The sequence below is a fragment of the Emydura macquarii genome, unplaced genomic scaffold (assembly GCF_026122565.2).
Source record: "Emydura macquarii macquarii isolate MOO-44397 ecotype Brisbane River unplaced genomic scaffold, CSIRO-AGI_Emac_v2 contig_1483, whole genome shotgun sequence".
NCBI classification, from domain to species: Eukaryota; Metazoa; Chordata; order Testudines; family Chelidae; genus Emydura; species Emydura macquarii.
The window spans coordinates 1490132-1509980 of NW_027131620.1; the positions used below are offsets into that span (position 1 = coordinate 1490132).

Here is a 19849-nt window from a genome sequence, read left to right on the forward strand (position 1 = left end):
ACATCTGCTTGTCTGAAGGACACTCTCTGCTAATTAAGCAGGGGAGCTCCGGAATAGGTGGGAACACAGACAGAAGTGTAGAGAAGCAGAATGAACAGCAAGAGATCTCTGTAAAATTAGAGAAACTCTGGAACTGGCCTTATGATGGGCTCAAACTGAAACACACACACACCCCATCTAAAATATCCCCAAACTTTGGAAAAGTTCTCATCCAAAGAGTGCAGCTCAGACCCATCTTTAGGAAGAAATGGTTATGGAAGAGAAGGGGCCAGGGCTGGTCTTCAACACAAGCAAAGCAAGGGACTGCTTGGATCTCCACATCCCATACAAGCTCTGTAACTTGCTACCCCCACCAGAAGGAGCCCAGTGGAAAAATACCCCTCTGCAGGTCCCTTCCCTCTCTGCGAGAATAAGACAGAAAGGGGAGGCAGACTCACTTCTCGACTTCTAGGAGCTCTTGCATTGGGTTTCTGCATATTGTTAGGGTGACCGAGCAAGAAAGAAGTTGCACGGAGAGGAGAGAGGAAGAACAGGGTGAAGATGACAAGGGAAATAGAGGTGACTGGTGCGTGAGTCCTGCTAGTGTGAAGACACAAGGGGAGGAAGGGGGAGAAGTGTGATGGGAAGAGAAGGGAACCAGGAGAGGCAGGATCACAGAGAATCTTCCCCTTGGGAAGCCACCTGCTGGAAAGAGGAAAGGCCACAGCATTCATATAAAGAGAAGAACTGGAAGGGCTGTAAGGAAGGAGTTGAATATAACCATCCCCTAACCCACTCTTATGGACAGTACAATGGTCAGGACAAGGCCCTGGCTGGGAATATGCAGTGATTTATACCCTGAGAGCAAAGGGTCACAACAAAAGAATAACTGCCTGGTCACGCAGAGAAAACACCTGAAGAGAAGCTTCGGCTCACGTACAGCCACCACTGTCAGAGGGCTGGTTTCTGAGCAGGGAACGAAATAAATATCGGGGCATGTGCTGTTCTAGTTTTCTTTTTGAGTACTTGAAGCTCCTTCTCAGTTGATATTCGGACCCCAGGCATGTCAATTCACCCCACTGACAGCCGTCAATTCAGTGGCCTCCATCAACCCATTTCAAGGGACACAAACCCATTTCTAAAAGTTAAAGCAGCAGTGGTTAAAATAATGGGTTTGTGTGGGGAGAGCACAAAGGTGAACGGGATACAAACGGGATGGGTGCATAGCAAGAGGTGCAGCTGGGGTAGAGCAGTAACCACAATACCTAGCTCACAAGCGGAGATCATTAGAAATGAAGACGTCTGTCTTCACTAGAGGAAAGCAGCATGCAAACAATTAGATGAATCGCCTCTGGACTGTCTCTTTTATCCCCCCCTCATGAGCATTCACGTGAGCAAAGATTTGCATATACAAATGGTCACAGAGCAAATTCTAAGCCTGCCGTGTGTCCCAAGGTTCATTCCATCACTAACGAAGCTACGGTTTGAAAGAAAGCTGGAATAGAGCTCACCAGGGTTAGACCCCTGCCAAGGAACCAAAACAATACCAGGAAACTTAGCTGACCAGCAGCACAATTCAAATACCAAGCTCTGAACGCTCAGGGAGTAGAGAACAGCTAACAAGTGACCCACAGCCTGGAACTTATTCACACAAATAGCAACAAAAATGCTGAAATGACCCAGGCGAAAGCGAATTGCTCACACAGCTTTAATCTACATAAAAGAACAAAACCCAGTAATTCTCTCTTCGCAGGTCAAGGAAAGCCCAATAATACCACCTGCTGGGAAATCCCTCACACTGCAACCAGAGGCAGTGAAATTCTGAAATCGCTATTTTAGCAATAATCCAGGTTTTCTTGAATTAAGCGAGAAAGACAAAGCACCACCGCTCTTCAGAAATTACCTAACACACAGACAGCGTGTGGGACAAAGTCTCTGGATTTAAGAATGCACGATTACCAGAACTGCAGACAAATCCATTAATAAAGTGAGTCTGTGTAATATTAAATGCAGACAAACCCAATCGTGTAGTCCACGGGCCACTCTTTAAATTCACAAATCAATGGGCTCCTTTTCTTTAAAGTCATCGGTCATGGAACGGATACTAGAGGAACAGATTTCTCCAGTAAGAACACCAGGACCGAAGAGACAGACAGACAGACAGCTAAATTATATGAATCATCAACAGAAGATTTGACATTACTGTCTCCATGGGCTCCAAAAATAGTGAGTTTAAACACCCAGGTGTCAGCAGCATGTGATTGAGAGTTTAGACTCCACTCCTGGAGATGGTTATTTAGCATTCACATCTTTTGTTATTCCATGACCCTTCAGACAGGTTGCAGATGCTGAGGCCAGCAATTTCCAGGCCAACGCATAATTCAGTCTTTTCAAGAACAATAGCCACCATTGTCAAAGGGAATGGGTTTTGAGAAGGAAATGAAATACAGATCTGGGCAGTGTGACGTTCCAGAGCAAAGTGTCACATGTATTGGTAACCCGGGATAGGAAATGGTGATTACCAGGGGGCAGGGAAAATTGCAGAGATAATACAATTGTGGATCCAAATCACTGTCAGCTATCTGCACAATTTACAGTGCTGCCAACTGCTGAAATATGTATTTGGCCTATTGCCAGGATACTAGAGAGCAGCTACGGAGCTTTCTGCTGCACCCCATTAGCTTTCAGGAGGCGGTGGACTGCTGCCAGGCCTAATGCACTTTGAAAGCAGAAAAGGGGAAGGGACAGAATACAGAGATGAAAAGGGGTAGGAGTGAGGGAATGGAAGAGGCAGAAAGGACTGAGGAAGAAAAGACCAAAAGGGAAGAAGGAGCGTGAGAGATACGGAAACCAGAAGGGGAGAGAAAGAAGCAGGGAAGGGGAATGAAAGGACAGGGAGATGAGCAAAGGCTGCAAAGAAGATAACCAGAGGAAGGAGTGCACGGTAAAGAGAAATGAGGGAGGTGCATGGCAGTGGGGTACCCAGTGTATCCCACTGGTAAACGCTTGCCGTGTACTCAGGACGACCTCAATCCTTCCTTGGGAGCTAGACTTCCCCTTCCTCAGGCATTTGCAGAAACATGGCCCCAGCCTGTCCTTGTCCTGCCGGACGCGTATTGCTCTAGATCCAACCCCTGAAACATTTTAAGCGGGGATGGGCCCAAACTGGAAACACTGCGTACATACACCCCTCCTCATCTGAGGTGAACGCTGGGACGTGCTGAACTTTGGATCACAATTTTGCTGCCCAGCTCCATCCAATTTACACACTCGTCTGCTCATTCCCCTACTTCCCCCATGATCTGCTGAGCCTGCCCTACTCCCACCCCTTGGCTCCGCACTTCACCGAGAGTCCTACTTGTGCTGCTCCCTCACTGGCAGCTCAGCTCCAGCAACACTGGGACTCCGCACCACAGTCTGCAAACGAGCACAGCACACTTGGACCCAGCAGACCAGAAGCAGCAATAGCAGCAGCCGGAGGAGCATCCACACCCAGAATACTGTGTCCCCCCCCCCCCCCCCCATGGCTGTATCTTGCTTATTTTCCATTTCAGCAAATCTAATAATTTCTTTGTAGCTAAAAAGGAAAAAGTCTAAAAGACCTCCGCTTGGTGTTCACTTTCTCCATGGAGTAAACATGCCAGGCAGTAGGTGAGGTTTACAAGACACTAGAAATAAAGCCCCACCCAACCAAACTATTAGCCTCAGACTCCAGGATTGGGACTTCCCAGCTAGATCTTTGCTCTGTGACAGATTGAACCAAACCCCGCAACCCAATCATCTTTGAGGACATTTGGATCTAGACTAGACTTCTCAGGTCAGGCTCAACTCCATAAAATCTAGGAAGAATACAGCTGGAGCAGTGTCCGCCCATCTTTTCTGCAATTTTCCTCAAGAAATTTTCCCAGTATTGACTGTACTTACAGCCTGAGAAGTCTCTTGGAAACTTCATCTATTTACAGGTCACTGAACAGTGTAAATGACGGGCCCCTTACCCACTTTCTGTTATTTGTTTCCTGAACCCTGCCTGAAAGTTGAGTCCCTGGTAGGTTTTTCCTGGAGGAAAGGGAATTTTAAGAGACCTGTAACATTGCCTGCTACTGTTGAATGATGGATAATTTACAGAACAGACAAAGAGACCTGTCTTACTGGGGTTTACCCATGATATGTAGTGGAAGTGAAGTAAGCATCAGGGCTCTCTTATCAGCTGCTGAGCAGGAGGCAACAAGATTGAGCTGAGGAATGAATTTTATCTGGTGGCACCAGTCCCCGTGGAGAGCCTGGAAGAGAGAGGAAAGACTTTGCTTAATGGCATTGCAGGTCATAAACCAGGGCACAGGGAGCTCCTGGTGCTTCATTACAATCATCAGTACGGGTTCAACAGTGCGACTCCCATTCAGACATTCCTGAGTTCACGTACAGTTTGAAGAAGACAGAACAACTCCAGTGAAAAATCAAGGTGAAATGTGAAGCTGAGGAATGATAAAAGTGGGGAAAGCGGGACAAGGAGCAGCAGAAAGGAGAAGAGAAACATCAGGGTGACACACACAGCAGAACCCTTGAAAGGGACGGGCCTCATTGTTGGCCCAATCCTGTTTTCATGAAATGCATGAAAGAACAGAACCACAAACACACACCCCCTCTTCCTACTGAGAGGCACTTCACTTCAGCCTTTTTAAAATATCCATTTACTGCACAACATTCAAGTCTGTCTGTACTTTCTATAATTCTGTTTGTTTTAAGATTGTTTGTAAAACCACTCCACTGACCATTTTATCTGTTAATTTTACACACTTTCAATATATTTGTAAAAACCCGATTTTAAGTATAAAAAGCCACACTGTAAAATATAATATACCTATCTAATTGTGAAAGACACTGGCAAAAATGAAATAATGTTTGCTTTAAAAATAATATGTGAATTCTTCAGCTAGGAGTTGGCATTGAGTGATTGAAGTGTGAATGGCTGAGCAATTGAGGTGGGTGTAGACAGGGAGAGTGATTGAACAATTGGTCTGAGTAAGGAATGTCGAAACAGAGGAAGAAAACACCAGCCTCACCTAAAACGTTTGAGCGAGGAAGAAAGGAGCGAAGATAATAACTTTTACCACTCAACTGGCTGAAGAGGAGCCCACCCTGATAACTTTGGAGTCAGCCCACTTCAAAGGACAAAATCTGATCAGGCTTGCAACAATGTGGGTGATTAAGGATCACACCAAATGCAGATGCAGCATGACAGAGCAAAAACCCATAGAGTTACATGGGATCTTTTCCCTATAAAATGGGACAGAAAGATGAAGGCTGGAGGTTCGGGTCTACATCACCACACCAGCCAGAAGTACCGATGCACATCGGCAGAACTTTGCTCCTCACCCTCGTGCTACAGTCACCTGGCCAGTGACTACCACGAGCACCAAGAGGCTGGTAGCTATAACATGTGTGAGACCCCTGTGTATGTTTGTCTGTCTCCGTCTGTGTATGCCTGTCAGTGTGTGTGAGTGTGAATGAAAGTGCCAATTGAAACGTGTCAACGCAGTATATTTTATTAACAAGAATCTCTGCAATTGTAATATTGATACAATGTTGATCCTGTTTTCCCAGTGTTTACATTACTGATCCTATTTCACCAGGTAAAGAACAATATTGATGTTGTAACAGTGTTGATTTTTTTTATTGATACTATTTTCCAAATGTCTGTGTTCACAATAAACGTGGCTTGTTGCCTTATCCCCTGGAAAAGATCCTGTGATATTTGTTCTTTGAATACCATTGGGTGTGGCTGAGGGAGTTCTGCGTTCAGAGAAGATTGTTCATTATGTACATCAAGGCATCGGAAGAGGGTCAGAACTCAGACACGAGGGCTGAGCGGGTTCGGACCAAGGGATTCTTGCAGACCAGGCTCTTCCAGGATCCAGGAAGCAGTGGTGCTTTGCCAGTGCATTAGCCATCCAGAATGGTGTGAACTGGCGGCTTGCTGAGCTGCACGGCCGGCTGTGTTCCAGAAACACACGTGGGATGATACAAGAGGGCCCCTGTGTCCGTGGGAAAGTCATTTCTGTTTGCAGGGCCACCCTCAGGACGTGTACACAGTGAGGCCCCTTCCTGGCACTCCACAGCCCACACGCCATGCCCTGAAGGTGAGTCCACACAGTGAAGGCAGCAGGTCTCGGTGCAGATCCGAGCTCACGGGACTTGCGCTACGGCACTACAAATAGCTGTGGAGGAGTTCAAGCTCTGGCTGGAGCTTGGGCTCTGAAGCCCACCCCGTTCTCCAGGCTGCAAGCCTGACTCTGTTGACCTGGGCTCTGAGACTCGCCACCGTGGGCTGCTGCCCACTGTGTAGACATGACCTGAAAGGCCAGGGTTCTTCATCGATGAGCATCAGCAACAAAGTACACTTTTCCTTTTTATGTAGGAAGATGGAAGGAATGAGAGCAATGGGCGGCCCACAGACCTATTAGTAATATTTATATCATGGCAGTACCTTGAAACCCCACTGTGCGCCAGGTGCTGTGCACACAGAGGTAGATAAGGCCTCTGTCCCGAAGAGCTTACAGATTAAGAAGGCGAACAACACACAAAGGGTATGGGAAAGAGACAATTCTGACAGTGTACATGTTTGCTTTCGAGTTTTTTAGTTTGTAATTTAATAAATATCCACCTTCCCCAACTTTCTTCAGGCTAGAGGAGCAGCAGGAATCTCAGTAGGGAGAGTGGGGTTTGTCCCAAAATGTAACCATAACTTTAGACAGAGAAACTCACAGGCACTCGGAAGTTTCTGTATAGGCTGGCCTTTCCTCTCAGGAGAAGTTGCACTGGAATTCTGGCTAAGACACCTGACAGAAAGAGGCCAAGTAAAAGCAATATATTAATCCTGACCCAGCAATTGCCACATTTTTCAAAAGAAAGTGTTTTTATTGTGCTGAAGAACAGCTAAAGCAATAGTAGCAGTCTGACCCCGTCAGTGCCCTAGGATGTATAGTGTACAGTATAGCTGGGCACAAGGGACATTCATTAATGCCTAGAAGGATTACATGGTATTTTCAAAGATCCACCTTAAATGTCGAGACGCGAGCATGGCACTAAAAGGTTTAAAGTGTTAGCTACAATTTATGCTTAACATTAGCAAATGCATTCCAACAGGACATGGGCAAAAACGGGGTGGATTTGGATCCAGGTTGCATTTTATCCATCCCCTCAAAGTTCACAGAGGTCCAGAGAAATGGTTCCAGTTTGGTCCCACCAGTGTTTCAAACAAAGATGGGCCAAAAAGGAAAAGAGTTACTTACTCTACAGTAACTGGCTCTGTGAGATGTGCGGTCTCTGTATATTCCTTTCTTGGAGCACACATGCCCCATGCGCGCGAGATCAGTCTTTTAGCCAGCAGCGGTCACTGGGGCTACACCTGTGCCTGGAGCATCCTCATGCTCCTTTACCAAGAGCATGAGGGTGAAGCAGGCCCAACTGTCACTCAGTTCCTTCCCCACTGCAGAATCCAGGTGTAAATGGCCTCCATTAATGGGGAAGGAGGATGGGTGGTGGAATGAGTGTATATGATATATGAACTGTACATCTCAAAGAACTGCTGTGACTGCAAGTAACTTTTCTTCCTTCAAGTGCTTGTCCATCTGAGTCCACTCTTGGAGCACGTGCACCCTATGCACTCGAGATTAGCGTCTTTTGGCCAGTCAGAGAACATGCCTACCATCCAGCCATAGCTATGAAGTATTTGTACCTGGCTTAGTTATGTAGCGACGAACGTTGAAGATCCCATTTGCTAGAACATCCAGGGAGGTGAAGACCAGAATGTTTCCTTTCACATCGCCAACACAAAACACTCCTTTGTACCCATCCGTCCTGACTCAGGGAGAGAGGAAAGAAAACAGATCAGCTCCGTGTACACTGCCATTTCAGGCAGGTATTAAAGCAGGACACTAGTGCGGGTATATAAACAGACAACCCAGTTTTCAAACAAAGCCGTCTTAACTGAACATGTGCGCTCCAACTGGCTCAGAGACACATGCAGTAAATGTCCATCATCTCACACACCTAATGCCTATCTGAGCATGCATATGCAGGGCATGGAGAACCTGTATCTTTGGAAACCGAATCCCTAGATACCATAGATGTGCACTAGGCACAAGACAGGTGTAAGAAACCAGGCCTGTCATGTCTCTATAAACAGGTTTTTTCAGATAGGAAAAAAATTTCAGCCAAGGTAGTATCTGAAAGCTGAAATATTGCTCCATTACGCACAGCTGCAATTCAGATACAACAGTATTTACTTATTATAGTATGAATCTGAATAAATAAAAGTGTCCATCCCAAATTCAGGGCCCTTTGACAAAGTTTTAAGGATACATATCATAAAACAGACTCCAGCAATTACCCAATGACAACACTACACTTAAGCAACCTAAATATGGTGAGGAGGGAGAATCCAACAGATTTTCCACTTGGTCACGCTTTCGGTAGACTCCAATACTCATTAAAGTCCCATGAACAACTAAAAGAAAAACATTCAAGAATAATTTGGTGTCCTTGATATTCACTGTCCCTTTGAGATACGTGATAGCACAAGCAGTATCCTGGAGACAGCGACACGGAGATAAAAGACTTTGAGTCCTCTGGGAAAGTCACGGAGTTCTTGGAGGGACATAGAAGTGTCAGGCCAACCAGAGGAATCACACAAGAGACAGGCCCCTTACAAAACACATTCTTGTTTTTAAAAAGGTTCACAAGCAATCAAAAAAGGTGTGCGTCTGTATAAAAAAAACCACAAACCCACAGACACACACAAACATCCCTATACTCCTGTCACTGCATTATTTAGTACGCAAATCGAAGAGGAGAGTCTCACAATGTACAGTAAGAGAATGAACAGTGTACATATGTGACAAATCTGTGGCTTCTCATGACTTGCCAGTGTTTCTACAACATATACAGTGGCCACTCAGAGCTTCACAGCAGCAGTAGGTACAGCACTCAGATCTCGTCTACTCCAACGAGCACAGGTGTTAACCAGAACCCGGGCTGTGATTCAGGGAGCAGTTCTCTCTCCCTCCAGTAGAGGGTATCTGTGCACAGAAACATCACCTTGCTCATTACAATATGCAGGGACTCATTTCTGGAGTACCTGCACATAGGGTGACCGGATGTCCCGACTTTATAAGGACAGTCCCGATATTTTTGGGGCTTTGTCTTACATAGGTGCCTATGACTCCCCACCTCCTGTCCCGAGTTTTCGCACTTGCTATCTGGTCACCCAACCCGCACAGCAAAGGAGACATGGGTCTGTGATGCCAGGATCTGTTTTAAATAGGTAACAGCCCCTTCAGAGAAGCAGGTAACCTACCAGTAATCCAAGGCTGTAACACAGCTGTCCAGCTCAATGAGGGAAAAGAGCCTGTCGCATTTGTTGCCACTGATGTCAAAGAATTCTGTGTAACAGAAAAAAAGAGAAATCCTCTGGATGAGCGTTTGGTGTTCATTCAAAGACAGACCTTTTGAACCTGTCGCATGCACTTGTGTTTATTCAGACAGTCTGCCGTGCACGCATGCCTGATGCTGAACATGTCCTGCAACGGACTGATACTATGACACACACGCACAGTAGGACCTCATGCGCGCTGAAATCAACGGCACAGCTTCCATTGACATCAGTGGCACAGGTTAGGATCCACAGCTTCACAATGGGATGTGTCTCTACTTACCAATAATCTGGTCAGTACATGCTATCGCCAATAGGTTGATATTAGACAGACACACCATGTCGGTAACCCACATCTGCTGACCAGGCCGTCGTCCGGACTGGTCAAGCTGCAAGGAAGAGGAAGCATGCACTGAAAACTCAAATAACTCAAAACTAGGTGCAAATCCTGCTCAAAGCTCACATACGGCATTACCGTCCATCAGTCTATGAACTAAAGCAGGATGTAAGCGATGCATAGGCCTTGCACTCGCTGTCTAACCTGAGAATTTCACCCCAAACAAGCAGCAGCTCTGGCATTTTCCATCCTGAATGGGAGCCCTAGACCAGCACTTATTTTTAAACAGGAAGAGTTTTACTGTTGACATAGTAGAAAGATGCAGTGATTCAAGGGTCTAACTTGTCTTGTCCCATTGTGCTCAGCCCCGATTCATTATCTTATGTTCAATTTATAAGAAGAGAAAACTTAGCAGATAGATCATAACTTGAGCTGAGATCAGGTGCTTCTGTTTAAATTCTCCAGGGAAATTAGTGCAAAATATTCCTTCTATGAGAAATGGTTCATTTTCCCCTTGTACGCCCTCAGTATTAGGTTTTTGCACGTGCTAGCAATCCAAAAGAAGAGGCATTGAGGCTACCCTCAGAGCTAAGTTCGCATTCTGCAGTGGAGCACAGCACTGCTTCCCAACAGATGGAAGGTGATTTGGTGGCTTAGAAATACTTGATGTGATGGGCAAAATGCTCCTCTCCAGGTCTCTCACTCATGGCAATGGGATGCTGCATGTGCAGAACAAGCACTAAATAGGCAGACACCTGCACTGTGCATACGAGCTCCACTGGGCATAGGCTGAGACCCCGAGGGAGGCCACATCGAGCTCTTCTTCCTAGATGGCTAAATGGGAGGGGGTCATGGCATGGGAAAGGTTGAGTGGAGAGAATCCAGCCCTTCGTTTCGATCCGGTTCAGGAGCTGCGTACCTGGACAGTGCGGAGCAGTTTGAATGCGTCACTCCAGTAGAGTAGGATTCCATCCCTGCTGACTGTCAGGAATCGCCCGGACAGATTCCAACCGCTACTTTTCTTGGCCTTTTCGTTCCTGTCCATTGCCCGGCCCTGGCTTGGGAAAAACTGCACCTTGATGATTTCCTGGCCTTGGATCCTGAGCAAGGGAAAAGGAGTGAGATAGGGGAAACGGCGCAGAAGGGTAACATAGGCCTGTAAAAGGACAGGAATGAGGAGGTGGGAAGACAAGGACTGAAAGGTGATGGCCTGATACAGCCTAATGGGGAGTTCCTGAGGTAAGGAGCTTTTGATGCAAGTTAAGTAAGTCTCAGCACGGCTCTGGGAGTCAGAAAAGACAGCCTGCAAAGTGGTGGAGGGAGAAGGAGATTTTCGCACTGTACGGTAATCGGTATTCACATTGTGATGCCTCCAACCCATTAGCACGAAGATACAGAGAAGAAAATACCTGTTGGAGGGACTGGCCTGTGTGGAAATAAACTGGAACCTAGACACATTCCTATGGGACTTTTTTTTCAAGCTGGCCACAGATTGGGAGTGCAGGTGGGCTGAGATTGTGTGTGCAGCTTTAAAAACCCTGTATTACACAGGACAGATTAGATGATCACAGTGTCTCTTCTGACCAATGTCTGCAGCATGTTCAGTGCACCCATTTCTGTGAGGCCTGGACAACATAAAGGGACATCTATCCCTTTGTGTAACACCCTAGAAACTGAAGACAACCTGGGCTGTCAACCAACAGTCCCCAAAGTCTCCATGGCTCTGGAGCATGCTTCCCCCATTGGTTTCTCGGTCACAGAATTTGCTAACCAGTTCATGCTGCAAAGCTCATCCATTCCCTGGCTCTATCTGGGTAGGGAAAAGGGGGGAGAGATTTAGCTAGTTTGGGGAGGATTTGAGTTTAAACAAAACGGAGTCAGATGCAAATGTGCAGGAGAAGTTAGCCGTATGTCACCACACCTATCTCTGCTATTCATCCTACCAGCAGCCCCAAGAGGCATCACACCGGCAGGTCTGAGGAAGAGGCAACATCTCACTTTCAAGTGATCCCGGGAGAAAGGTGAGAGTTGTTGTTTCTCATGTTCTGGTTTGCTGCTATCACAGCAATAATCTGCTGCATCCCTAGTTATACTCACAATATCCTACTGAGATTGATTAAACACTGAAGGGAACCATCTCAAGCAGCCATTTCACCTAGGCTATTATCCTTAATAGAGGTTGCTCCTTAAATAATTAGAGGCTAGTTTATTAAGCCAATATCATATGGGAAGATGCTCATGTTTGCCATTTGCTGTTAAATACCTGATTTAAAAAAAAAGACATTTTTCACAGCTAGGATGTCACAAGAGCACACTAAACTGGATGGCAAATACAAGCAGCTTTAATGTAGATCCCTCCTCCTCGGCGAGTAATAACTAACATCTTACACTGGAATGGTTTTCATGGGTATCTGAAATAGCAGAGGCGATTTGCTTTTCAGCATATCATCCTTCCCTCTGTACTCTCGCAATATATAGTTCAGATACTCTTCCTGTGAGAGAGAGAACAATTGCATTAGCACAGTATAAAAGGGAGAGCAGAATTAATTATCTTAAGTTCTATGGTGCTGACAGATACTGTAAGAATTATGGAAAAGATAACAGAAACACGGCCTTCCCCCAACATTAAAGCAAGCTAAATAAAAATCAGGAAATTATTTTTGCAACTGCTACACAGCCACGATCATCTTTGATTAGAGCATAAAATACTACCCAGCCCATGGAGCCATCACAATCAGCGTCAATTTTCATAAATATGACATCAATATCTTCTTCAGTAATATTGTCCATTATCTTCTTCATTGCCTTGCGGAACGCCTTAATATCCAGCCCTGGGAAAACAAGCACAATATGTTCAGCCCTAAACTTTTCCAGACAATTATGACTCTTGAAAAAATAGACTGAACAGAGCACATTAAAATGGCAATTAAGTTTCAAAAGCAATCCCCCCCCAAAAAAACAACAGGGGCAACTTATTCGATAGTTTATGCATGCAAAAATGCATGCAGCTGGGTGTCTAATTTGCTTACACAATTTACTGCAACTGTGTAAGTAACAGACATTGGTGTGTGCAAATGCTTATAAATTAGCTGTTTACATAGGCAATTTCCCAATTTGCATGCAAATCTGCAGTTATTGTGCACACTGGTCGACACCTAATATGTGCAGAAGTTCTTTGAAAGCCTGCTCTTAGGCATTGAAATAGATTTTTGAACAGGGGCCCCTAACTAAGACTTTCCTTGTGTGTCTAAATCTGAGTCACAACTCACAGCAATGCTCTTGCCTCTACAAAGTGTTAGCCCAAGTTTTATTGCCTACAAGTTATGGTTCAGTGCCTAAGGAAGGAAGTGAAGCTGCCTTACAGATTTTCATGGGGAGCAGGTCATAAAACAGGAGAAAAATAAGAGGATATGCTTTTCTGTTTTCATCAACTTTTCACTTCAACTGACGTTTTCCAGACTGCTCTATTTTCACGTGTACCCCGTTGTGACCGCTGTTAATATAATCCCATTGAAAGCTACATTTTATTACTGCAGGAAAACCATCCTGCTGGGGGTGGCTAAGTATGCGGATCTGAGACACGCTACGTACAATGTCTAAGTCATCCAGTATTTAAACTTAGGCTGCTTTTCGCCAATACTCAGAGAACTACACCCAGGAGCACGCAGGGCCAAATCAGCATATCTGAAAGTCGGGCTACAGAACACCTTTTCTCAAAGAAACAAAAACAAAAAAAGTCTCAGCCATGGGGAAAAAGCCAAAACACTGAGGAAGGTTAATATCTAGACACGTCTAGATAAGTACAGGACTGGGAACCAGAGAGCTGGGTTTTCGCCCTGCCTCTGACCTGCTGGGTGACCTTCAATTAGTTACATACCCTGTGCCACATTTTCCCATCTGTAAAATACAGATAATACCATGCTGCTACACTGGGAGAGCGTGAAGCTTAACTCCTGTTCATAAAGTCAAGATATTCAGCTGGAAGATACTATAGACGTATTAGTGTCATTATTACAATGTGTGGTTTTACCCTAATTTAACCCAAATCTAACCTAGAGAGTGGTAAATTTATTCTCTTCGCTTCCTAAACATGAACCCTGACATCTGCACCATAGAACTAGGGGACAGAAACCTACGTTTAACAACTGAGGGAGAGGAAATTGTGTCTGCCTCACCCTTTAGAAACCCAAAGTCATCACAAAGAATGAGTGAGAATCTGTGCCTATAAACTCCCTGTGAGAGGTAAACTGGAGATCTCTTCAGTGGAAAAAGCAGGTCCAAAATATTGATGAGACTTGAAGGGGCTAATCTGGTGGATGCTGTTGTGTAGACTACATGCTTAACAGCAGAGACAGCTCTGAAACTAAACAAGTGACCAAAAGAGCACTGCTATCTAGAAACTGAAATGCTTTGGGAAATAGATGCATCATCACCTCCACCCTTGTCTAAATCCGCTTCCCGGAATAATCGCTCCAGTTTTTGCAAATGCTCAGAATTGATCTGGTCCTCAACTTGCTGTGCACGGGATGTATCAGTGAATTCTGGGAACCTCAGTATTTGGTTGTGAGACGAGCAGCACAAGCCAGCTTTGCTCAGAAGTCCAGTGAGCTGCAAAAACAGTTGGGATCAAGAACACCATGTGCAGAGTTTCTATTACACCCAGGAGAGTCCTCTTCAAACACATCTTACCTCCACAGGGCAGGAGCAGGACAGGAAACCTCTTATAAACAGTAACCTCATGAGAGCATATACGGATGAGAGAGAGAATGGCCCCTGCCCTAAGTGAAGAAAGTGAAGGTCCAGTGCTATAAACTCTAATCCATGGAAGTAGTCCACACCCTTGATAGTATTCCCAGAGACTTCAATGGGGGTAAATCCAGGACAGTGCAGAGACTTCACACAAAGTCTGATGCACTACAAGTCTCACGTAAGCCCTATTTCATTACTACTCTAGAATTAATTTTAACTCACTTAGGAATACAGGACCCGATTTATAGCTGCCACCCAGCAATTAACTTTATAAAGAGGGCTTCATTGGCTGGGGTAAAGCTGGCATAGCTAGCTCTCTGCCATCCACTGCAGGAAACCCTGGCACAAGGGGTGCATCAAAGGCATTCCCCAAAACTAAATTCTGTCTGTTCCCAGCTGCTATGGCAGCCCACTTGTGTCACAGGGAGCTGGGTGCAAATTAGCGCAGCACTCAGGCTATTTCAATCTGTGCAGCGAGCTGAATTGACCCCTCATTGGTCCAGGATAGGAAAGGTGCAAAATGAGCATAAAGCCAATGTTCCCTGCACCCACTGTCTGCACAGAGCTCAGCAGGGATGAACTGGCCACCTGGTGGTTTCAAATCAGGAAGCACTGTGGTAAGTTTCAACTTTAAAACAGAATAGTTTCCTTCCCCATCTGATACATTCAGAGGTAAGTAAGTTTTTTTGTTTGTTTATTTTTAATGAAAAACATAAGCAGCAGTTCTGAAGGACATTTAAATCTGAGAAAAAATATATATCTGGATGCAGCTATTAAAGGAGATGTGAAATACTGCACTTGAGAGAAGCAAGGATATCATTCAACCTTCCCAAAGATTGAGGTGTGTGTTTGTAAGAAAAGAATGAACCCCACAGCAATCCTATTCAATTTGCATTTTAGCAGCACTGGATAACAGCCTTTTTTCACCTCACACTGTGTCTATCAAAACCATTATTGCTCATTTACCTTTTGCCCCGTTTGGTACTGTTTAAGACTGTCTTCATCTTCAGATTCGTTGTCCACCCTGAAATTTTGAACAGATAAAATGTAGCTGTATTTGCACTGAGTGTGGGAAAGAGATTGTAAACATTACAGAGGCCGTAAGCTTTTCAAGCCTTAAGATGGCTATTCAGGTATTAAATTCATACTAATTAAGTAATTCCAGTATAAATTAGTGTTACTGGGAGTGGGACCTGACCCATTCTGTTCTTCCTTAGGTATGTAGAGCTATGTAATCCTGAACTCATTTCCTAGTAGCTACAGAAGGGTTTGTCCATGAGAGGTGTTAAGGTCCTTGACCTCACATTGAAGTCATGAAATGAAGCCTGATTTTCAGGCATATGCAGCTTTTAAAGTTCAGCTAAAGTCAATGGGTGCAGCGTGTGGACCGTTAGTATTTTACAAGGTTGAACTGACCCTCTCTCTACCTCCATGGGGCAGTGGTTTTTTTATTCCCATTTCACAGATGGGGAAACTAAGACAGGATTTCAAAGCACTTACACATTAACTCACCACACATCCCAGCAAGGAGCTAGGATGGATTAAGACAAGGGGTTACTATACTGGACGATGGTTCAGAGAAGCAGCAGTAACCTAGGTATTGTGAGGAGCAAAATTCCTTGGGTTTCCCATCTTTCATCACTCACCAGGCTATAGAGGGATGGATACTGATCCTGGGAGACTCTGAGCCCACCAAAAATCTGCTCAGCCTCTCAGAGGTAGACATGTTCTCCCTGTTCCTGCTGCTGCATACCCACTGGGGACTTCCAGCAGTAGGCCATCAGCCAACTTAACTATGATGTCACCTCTGGATTTGTGACATCACCCACAGAACTTCAGGCAGACTTCTTTCCCCGGTCTCTGTTGGAAGGGGTTCTCTTCCTTTGAAAGAGGTCTCCCTCCATGGCAAGAAGCCATGGAGCAGTCCATTTCTATCCCTTTCACTCAGAGCAGCTGGGTGCGGGGGAAGTTCCTCTTCAATTGCTCTACAAAGCTAACGCACATACCAGAGATGACTGAAGACAAGGGTTCTACAAAGGATCCATGGAACTCAAGAGAGGGACATGGCACAGGCAGGGATTTATGGCTTTCCCACCCTTTCCAAGGACTGCTAGGAAAGCAGTCTCTGCAATGGTTCCACAATCAGAACCCCAATCAGTCTGTGTCATTAAACCTTCCCCTCTCCTCCCAGTGACAGACTGATTGAGAGAAAGCCAAGTTGAAATGGGGTTTGTATTTAGATTTTGAAGTTGCAAGATTTGTTGAGGTGCTCTGACCTCAGCTGTCCCTCCATTTTAAGCCAACCCGCTTCTTGTTTATTCGATATAAAATACTGAACCACGAAACTGAGGTTAAGCAACAGTCATCCCACATTATTGAAAGCTTTCTGGATGACTGTTCTATTGAAACAGCAGTAGATTCAGATAGATGCTGGAAGATAAAGAGGTAACCATTTACAAAATTACTTTGTAAAAGGACGTCACTCTTCCGGCCTTGCTGAAATTTCTTGCAGACCTTAGAAGAAACACGCTTAGTTCCTGTTTTCTACATTTCCTGACAGGTCAGCCAGAGATTTTTAAAAGGCTGCTGTTTACAAGTTAGCCCAGCTCACTAAATGACTGACCAAAATTTGCTTTAAAAGGACAAACATATCTTCTGACAAACACCAGTGTCTTCCAGATCAGTTAAATATGGTCTGCAGAGAAAGAAGGGGTTTGTGCCATTATTTTGCTTCTATATGGTGTAAAAATAAGGTGGTTGCTTCATCCTTAAACAGAGGTTTTCTTCCTTACCCTTAGTAACTTCAGGAATGTTAAGCTTAAGCTTTTTACCAGTCTTGGCTGAAGCCTTTCTGGGACTTGTGCACCAGAGGCTCTTAGTCTTGAGAAAAAAGAAGAGGGTGTTGAACCTTTAATTTTTCTCTTCCAACTATTAATTCAGCCATTTGAGCAAAGTAGGTGTTTCCAAAATGAGTTTTAAACATCCCATTCCCTTGTCCAACATGAAAGCCATAGGTTTTAACCAGGCGCTCTCCAATTCTTGGTACTGTTGCTACTGGGGACATCACACATATCCTACTTTCCAGTTCCAGCCACCATTTAAATAGCAAGGTCTTCTCCCATCCTATCTGGAGAATATACTGTTCAACATTCATAAGTAATCTGGGAAAGGCGGTAGAAAATAAGGTGGCAAAGTTTACAGATGATGATAAACTACTATCTTGAGTAGCTACTGATTGCAAAGAGTTACAAAGGGATCTCACAAAACAGTGACTGGACAACAAAGTGACAGATGAAATTCTGTGTTGATAAATGCAAAGTAATGAACATTGGAAAACATAATCCCAACAATATATACAAAATGATGGGATCTAAATTAGCTGTTATCACTCAGGGAAGATCTTGGAGTCATTTTGGATAGTTCTCTGAAAACATCTGCTTAACGTGCAGTGGCAGTCAAAAAAGCTAACAGAACATAGGAATCTTTAGGAAAGGTATAGGTAAGACAGAAAATATGCCACTATGTAAATCCATGGTACACCCACACCTTGAATACTGTGTGCAGTTCTGGTCACCCCATCTCAAGAAAGATATATTAGAATTAGAAAAAGTACAGAGAAGGGTAACAAAAATGATTAGGGGCATGAAACAGGTTCCATATGAGGAGCAGTTTAAAAGACTGGGACTGTTCAGCTTGGAAAAGACAATGACTAAAGGGGGGATAAGATAGAGGTCTACAAATTCCATGAATGATGTAGAGAAAGTGTGATTTACCCTTTTACATAACACAAGAACCAAGGGTCACCCAATAAAATTAATAGGCTGCAGGTTTAAAAACAAAAATAAGGAAGTACTTCTTCACAAAACCTATGGAATTCATTGCTAGAGAATTTGTGAAAGCAAAAAAATATAACTGGGTTCAAAAAAGAATTAGATAAGGCCATGGAGGATAGATCCATCATTAGCCAAATAGACAGGGACTCAACCCCATGTGCCAGGTATCCCTAAACCTCTGGCTGCCAGAAGCTGGGACTGGATGATAGAGGGTGGATCACTCGATTAAATTGCCCCGTTCTGTTCATTCCCTCTGAAGCATGTGGCATCAGCCACTATCAGAAGACAGGATACTGGGCTAGCTGGATCATTGACCATACTGAGTCAGACCATTCTTGGGAACCACTAAAGCAGACTGCCCTGTGAAAAGGTTTGTATCCTAAGTTTTCAATACACACTAGGCAGAACTGTCCACTTGTGAGGCCAAGGGACTAACAAGCTAATAGAACAGTAGGATCACCAGATGACCCCTCTCAGGGCAGGAAGATCACCAAAGTTCACCATTGAGCATCAGGAAATGAAGCCCATAAGTCAGGGGTGCTCAAACTGGGGGTCGTGACTCTGAGGTTATTATGGGGGAGTCGCGAGCTATCAGCTCCCGTACATGCCAGTAAGGATGGGATGGGGGTCATCACTTTTGTTGGGGGGAGGGGAGGTTGGGACATTTGAAATATTTTTAAAGGGGGTCCCAGCAAAAAAAGTTTGAGAACCGCTGGCATAAGTGGAAAGCTAGAATGCCAGGGCCCAAGGCATGCTTTTTGAACCCATCTGACAACAATACAAAGGCTTCTCTTAGGAATACACCATGGCAGTTAAGGAAGCAGAGAACCTTCTACTCCATCGTCATCAGCTGGCAGAACTACCCTCCCTAATAAAACAGTGGCTGCAGAATCCCATCATGTGTCCCAAGTACCAGTGATACAAGGAACTCCCATCCTAACTCTACAGGAGCGGTTAATGAGCAAGAGGAACTTGCTGAGGCAGAGATTCTAAGATAGCCCAGTATATTATCCACATTAGGACATACTGCTAGACCACCCTCCTCTTTCATAAAGGTCTTCCACCATAACACAGGGAGAACAAGACACAGATACCGCACTAATGCGGAGAAGAGTCCTATAATCAGGGAAGGGAGAAAAGCAGAATGCACACAGGCCATTAATGATCCTCCACCAACACCTAATTTATCTTGACAAGAGCTCAGGGTTTGCTTTTAAGTCCTTTCAAATCTTCATATATCAAAACCCAACGATGATCTGCAAAGGGAAAAATCAAGTTGTCTTTCACAGATGGAACTCTGAAAATTAACTTTTGAATCCATTATACCACCCAACTTGTAAGAAAAAGCAGACGAAGGGGAAAAACACTCAGCCATGATTTTATACCCGGCAATTCTTAGCTTAAATCATCATATCTAAGCTATGCTGCTCTGGAACCCATACCACACCGTTTGTTTAGGTCTCTGATATTTAAGACTTCAGTTTGCTCTTAGCTACTGACAAACTGCTGCCATCTTTTATA

The 19849-nt window shown here is 44.6% G+C and overlaps 1 protein-coding gene across 1 annotated transcript in view; it reads right to left on the bottom strand.

Moving 5' to 3' along the window:
- The window catches only part of EFCAB8 (EF-hand calcium binding domain 8), a 32115-nt gene extending 15327 nt beyond the window's left edge, over nt 1-16788 (bottom strand). The window contains 13 exon segments of the mRNA XM_067554540.1: nt 4129-4259; nt 6742-6815; nt 7715-7836; nt 9335-9419; nt 9693-9798; nt 10666-10846; nt 12135-12238; nt 12459-12577; nt 14180-14354; nt 15462-15519; nt 16142-16221; nt 16224-16302; nt 16772-16788. Coding sequence (XP_067410641.1) covers nt 4129-4259; nt 6742-6815; nt 7715-7836; nt 9335-9419; nt 9693-9798; nt 10666-10846; nt 12135-12238; nt 12459-12577; nt 14180-14354; nt 15462-15519; nt 16142-16221; nt 16224-16302; nt 16772-16788 — 1331 coding nt within the window.
- Between the last annotated feature and the right edge of the window lie 3061 nt (nt 16789-19849).